Source organism: Oncorhynchus clarkii, chromosome 20 (assembly GCF_045791955.1).
Source record: "Oncorhynchus clarkii lewisi isolate Uvic-CL-2024 chromosome 20, UVic_Ocla_1.0, whole genome shotgun sequence".
In the NCBI taxonomy this organism is placed as follows: domain Eukaryota; kingdom Metazoa; phylum Chordata; class Actinopteri; order Salmoniformes; family Salmonidae; genus Oncorhynchus; species Oncorhynchus clarkii.
Genome location: NC_092166.1, coordinates 199122 through 205100, shown reverse-complemented (window position 1 = coordinate 205100; position 5979 = coordinate 199122). Strand labels below are relative to the sequence as shown.

General features: G+C 43.6%; 1 protein-coding gene across 1 annotated transcript; it reads left to right on the top strand.

The window, feature by feature from the left end:
• The first annotated feature begins 386 nt into the window (after window positions 1-386).
• LOC139376478 (low-density lipoprotein receptor-like) lies at window positions 387-4557 on the top strand. Its single transcript, XM_071119111.1, has 5 exons — window positions 387-507; window positions 605-827; window positions 3361-3480; window positions 3586-3804; window positions 4526-4557. The coding sequence occupies exons 1-5, from the start codon at window positions 397-399 to the stop codon at window positions 4555-4557; spliced, it is 705 nt and encodes a 234-aa protein (XP_070975212.1). The 5' UTR covers window positions 387-396.
• Window positions 4558-5979: the final 1422 nt, after the last annotated feature.

Below are 5979 nucleotides of genomic sequence, written 5' to 3'. Positions count from 1 at the left end.
GACCCTGACTGAGTTTGATTATGCCTGGAGCCTGCCCTGGACACTAGGTATGTAGAGTTGTGATGTGGTTCCCCCTCTGCTCTCAGGACAATATGGGGTTAGAAGTCTAGTCTGTGATTGGCTGACAGGCCAGCTGTACTGGACCAACCAGAAGACCCGGTCTATTCATGTTGGGGCAGCTGATGGGAGTGGATTTGCAACGGTCTTGGCCAAGAACATAGACCCGTTGGAGCTGGTCCTTCTTCCCATTGAAAGGTTGGATCATGTTAATATTTGTGGTACTTTTGATCTGTGGTTGGTTATTGCAACAATTTGTCATTTTCTCCTTTACTTTGCAGCTTGTTGTTTTGGATCAACAAAGGTCCAGGTGATAAAATTACTCTGGAGAGATCTGGGATGGATGGGTTAAAGCAGGAATCTCTGGTGGTCCTCACTGCACAGGCTCCACGGAGTCTGACCCTGGACGTTACAGCTCGGAGGCTGTACTGGATGAGTGATTTTAAAAAGGTTTATGATATAGTCCAGCTATAACCAATAGTACTGCTTGTCTGTCTGCAGCAATGAACATATTGCCAAGGTAGAACCAATTGTTTTTCTTTTTCAGTCCATAGAGACTGTGCGAGTGGATGGGAGTGGTCGCTACAGCTTTCTGGAGTTCTTTAAAAGGAGACCAGCTCAGAGCCTGGCGGTGTTTGACAGGTGGTTCTACTGGACAGATCAGAAGGGTCTGTGGCGCTCCCCTCAGGACCGACCTAATCAGAAGACCTTTATTCAGAGGACAACACTCCCTGTCCTAGAGGCATACCATGAACAACAGCAGCCAAAAGGTATGGGGTATATCAAATAACATGTTCCGGTGGCAGGTAGGCTAGTAGTTAGTGTTGGGCCAGTAACCGAAAGGTTGTTAGATCGAATCCCCGAGCTGACAAGGTAAAAATGTAATTCTGCCCCTGAACAAGGCAGTTAACCCACTGTTCCTAGGCCGTCATTGTAAATAAGAATTTGTTCTTAACTGACTTGCCTAGTTAAAAAAAGAAATTACAAGCCCGAAGTCCAGCCTCAGCCTATTGCGGACAGTCTGAGCACTGATGGAGGGATTAAATTGAATTTGTCACATACACATGGTTAGCAGATGTTAATGCGTGTGTAGCGAAATGCTTGTGCTTCAAGTTCTGACCATGAAGTCATATCTAACCTAACAATTTCACAACTACCTTTAAAAACACAAGTGTAAAGGAATGAATAAGAATATTGTGCGTTCCTGGTAAAACTCGGGCAGTTGTTGCCATCCTGTACCTGTCCCGTAGGTGTGATGTTCGGATGTACTGATCCTGTGCAGGTGTTGCACGTGGTCTGCCACTGCGAGGACAATCTATCCATCCTGTCTCCCTGTAACGCTTTCAATGACAATGACAATGTATTGCCCTGGCCACATCTGCAGTCCTCATGCCTCCTTGCAGCATGCCTAAGGCACATTCACGCAGATGAGTAGGGACCCTGGGCATCTTTCTTTTGGTGTTTTTCAGAGTCAGTAGAAAAGCCTCTTTAGTGTCCTAAGAACACAGGAGTGATCGTTGCGGATAATGGGCCTCTGTACGCCTATGTAGATAATCCATTAAAAATCAGCCTTTTCCAGCTACAATAGTAATTTACAACATTAACAATGTCTACACTGTATTTCTGATCAATTTGATGCTATTTTAATTGACAGTGCTTTTCTATCAAACAAGGACATTTCGAAGTGACCCCAAACTTTTGGAAGGTATTGTATTTGGATGTGTAGTGTCAGTGCTTGTTGCTGGTATGTCATGCCCAAGTTTGCTAATCTTGCCAATTAAAAAATAATTAAAGTACTTGGCAATATCAGTTCAATCATCAAAACCAACTATCTGATTCAATGAATGATGGAGCAGAGTTTGCCTTTAATTTGTCACAATGCGCCAAATACAACAGACCTTACCGTGAAATGCTTACTTACAAGCCCTTAACCAACAATACAGTTAAAGAAATATAATTTAAAAAATAGAATTAAAAAAATATATAATTAAATAGTCCGGGTGGCCATTTGATTATTTCTTCAGTAGTCTTATGGCTTGGGGGTAGAAGCTGTTATAAGGAGCCTTTTGGACCTAGACTTGGTGGCGGCGCTCCGGTACTGCTGTAGTAGAGAACAATCTATGACTTGGGTGACTGGGAGTCATTGACACACTTTTTTTTTCCTTCCTCCGACACCGGCTTGTATATAGGTCCTGGATGGCAGGAAGTTTGGCCCCAGTGATTTACTGGGCCGTAAGCACTACCCTCTGTAGCTCCTTATAGAGCAGTTGCCATACCAGGTGGTGCTGCAACCGGTCAGGATGCTCTCGATGTTGCAGGTGGATCATTTTTTGAGGATCCATTCCAAATCTTTTCAGTATCTTGGGGGGGGGTGGCATTGTTGTGACCTCTTCAAGACTGTCTTGGTGTTTTTGGACCATGATAGTTTGGTGATGGACACCAAGGAATTGGAACTCTCGACCCGCTCCACGACAACCCTGTCGACGTTAAAGGGGTCATGTTCGGCCTTACTTTCATTGTAGTCCACGATCCGCTCCTTTGTCTTGCTCACGTTGAGGGAGAGGTTGTATTCCTGGCACCAACTGCAAGGTCTGACAACCTCCCTATCAGCCTTCTCATTGGCACTGATCAGGCCTACCACTTGTGAAATCGGCATATTTAATGCTGGTGTTGGAGTCGTGCTTTGTCATGCGGTTGTGGTTGAACAGAGAGTACAGGAGGGGACTGAGCATGCACCCCTGAAGGGGCACCAGTGTTGAGGATCAGCATGGCAGATGTGGTGTTGCCTACGCTTACCACCTGGGGGAGGCCCGTCAGGAAGTCCAGGATCCAGTTGCAGGGGGAGGTGTTTACTACCAGGGTCCTTAGCTTAGTGATGAGTTTTGAGGGCACAAAGTTGAACGCTGAGCTGTCGTCAACGAATAACATTGTAACATAGGTGCTCCTTTTGTCCAGGTGGCAAAGGGCAGTGTGGAGTGCGATTGAGATTGCGTCATCTGTTGTGGCGGTTTGGAGTGGGTCTAAGGTTTCCGGGATAATCGTTGTGAGCATTGACCAGCCTTTCAAAGCTCTTCATGGCTACCGATGTGAGTGCTATGGGTCGAAAGTCATTTAGGCAGGCTACCTTCACTTTCTTGGACACACTGACTTGTGACTGACTTGTGGTCTGCATGAAACGTAAGTATTAGACTTGGTCAGGGAGTGGTTGTTACAGATTGTGTGATCATGCTCTCTGTAGCAGATGTGAGAAAGACCTTTAACTGTTTTTTAACTGTTCTTTAACTAATTTTTATTTTTTTGAAGCTCCATCAGCCTGTGTAAAGTCTGGCTGCCAGCTCTGCATGCTGACTCTGGACCTGCCTGCTGGGTTCACCTGTACCTGTCCTGATGACAAACTGCTCATGGCAGATGGCTCATGTGAATGTATGATTACCATGTATTACAGAATTCTAACCCTGTTTCTTTCTCTGCTAGTTCTGGCACTTTAGAGAATTTGTTGAGCAATGTACTTGTTGTTCTATCACACAGATCCCAGGTTTGCTTATGCAACATCCACAACACTGAACCTGTTTGAGTTGAAAGGGAAGGAGCTGATCAAGACAAAACTGCTGACTACAGATGATGTCATGGAGTCTTTTGACATCGACTGGAGGGGGGACTGGGTCTACTGGGCGAACAGCACTGGTCATGTGATGCGCTGGAACCTCAATACCGGCCAAACAGAAACTGTCCCTACGCTGAGACCAGGTACATTTTTTACTCTCCCAACCAGAAATCAGGTACATATAATGGAGCCAGATTGTGCAGGTTTAGTGTTTGTGTGCATATATGCATGTACACTGAACAAATATATAAACGCAACATGTAAAGTCTATGTCCTATGTGTCGTGGCTATGCCGGATTAAATGATATGACATGCTATTCTATAAAATCATTTATCTGTAATTAATATTACGTGATTAAAGTAACAAAGGGAGAAGCTATCCTATCGTAAATACAGAAAATATCGTAAATACATCTTATGCATTCTAAATAACCACCCATTTGAAAAAGGAGATTGCAATAAATATTTACTCTGATCTGCGCTTCGGTAGAGTGGTTGTCGATGGAAGGCCGTGGAAGGCCGGTTTTTCCTTTATCGATCTCTGGTTCTCAATGTCTAGTGGTGAACTGGAGCGTGGTAGAATGGAAACTCTGTCTGTCTTCTCCTAGCCCACGTTTAGCGACTGCTTCAACTCAACGGCTAGGAGGTATTACTTCTGGAGTGAATATGAGTTGAAAGTTCATACCAAGTTGCCCTACTTTTAATTAAGCTCATGCTATATTCTGGCTGGTAGTCGAATTTCATCCTTCCAGTGTGTAGGTCGTCACCTTCACATTGAAATTTGATGCTATATTCGTTAGGTTCTTGCTGAGGTTGGCTTAGTTCTGTAGGTGGTCTTTGTCCTTTCAACGTGGGGTTCTCAAGTCCACACGTCCTTGGAACAGCTTATTATCTGAGCCCTTTTAACGTGGGACGGTCGCCCTAACCTCGGAACAGAAAGTTACATTTTCATCAACGGCTTTATATAGGAGGGGAGAGAAGGGTGTGTTTCAGTTTATAACCAATGTTTGTTCACATGGGCAGGGCCACTGAGTTGTGCATAGTTCACTTATGAAAACCCAATTCTCATTTGGAAGCTAAAATTACATTTAATCTTTTCAGAAATAGTTTCATATTTAAATTGCAAAACAATTCCATGTGAATCTGATAACTAGGTGTTGACTTTCCAAGATACATTTTGTCGTCCTATCCTACTGACATCATATTCATTGAGTACCAACACATATTTTCAACTGGTTGGATTACAGAAATATGGTTCCATCTCTTGATGTTCCCAGACGCTCTGTTAACTTCTTGATGCACCATCCCTTTAGCTGGATCATTTTCGTCAACATCCGCTGAATTGCAGAGCACCAAATTATTTTCTAAATTTCAAAAAATATTTAATTTCATGAATTCACAAGTGCAATATAGCAAAACACAGTTTAGCTTGTTGTTAATCAACCTGGCGTGTCAGATTTCAAAAAAGCCATCTCTCTCAGCAGACAAAACATTACCTTCCGATCTTACCTAGAGTCAAGAGAGATGAAAGGTATTTATGGGGTGGTCATAAACCTCACCCACATGCCAACGTCATGACAAATGTTTCATGAGCTGAAGAAAAAAAATCTAAGACAGTTTCCAAATGCAAAAAAAGCTTATTTCTCTCAAGTGTACAATTTTGTTTATCCCTGGTAATGAGCATTTCGCCTTTGCCAAGCTAATGATTAACCAGCATGATCATTACACAGGTGCACCTTGTGCTGGGGACAGTAAAGCCACTATGGTGCAGTATTGTCAATACAATGACAGATGTCTCAAGTTTTGAAGGAGCATGCAGTTGGCATGCTGAAAGCAGCAATGCCCACGAGTTGTTGCCAGATAATTGAATGTTAATTTCTCTACCATAAGCCGCTTCATGTTTTAGAATTTGGCAGTATGCCCAACCGCAGGCAACATGTAACCATGAAGTCCCAGGACCTTCACATCTGGCTTCATCACCTGCCGGATATTCTGACTTGTAGTGTGTGTTGGGGGGGGGGGGGGGGGGGGTACTGAGGAGCTGAGAATGTATTTTGGGATAAACTCATTGATTGGCTGGGCCTGGCTCCCCAGTGGGTGGACCTATGCCCTCCCAGGCCCACCAATGGCTGCATCCCTGCACAGCCATATGAAATCCATAGATTAGGGAATAATAAATTTTTCAATTGACTGATTTCCTTATATGAACTGTAACACGGTAAAATCTTAAATTGTTGCATGTTGTATTTTTTTTTCTCTGCCAAGCATATATCTATATCAAACATTAGGAACGCCTTCCGAATATTGAGTTATGTTTG

Bases quoted from the DNA above. Each gene is read 5' to 3' on its own strand.
- LOC139376478 (XM_071119111.1), top strand. From the start codon at position 397: ATGGATGGGTTAAAGCAGGAATCTCTGGTGGTCCTCACTGCACAGGCT. The intron at 508-604 runs GTTTATGATATA...TTTCTTTTTCAG, and splicing joins GGATGAGTGATTTTAAAAAG to TCCATAGAGACTGTGCGAGT. The intron at 3,481-3,585 runs GTATGATTACCA...TCTATCACACAG, and splicing joins GGCAGATGGCTCATGTGAAT to ATCCCAGGTTTGCTTATGCA.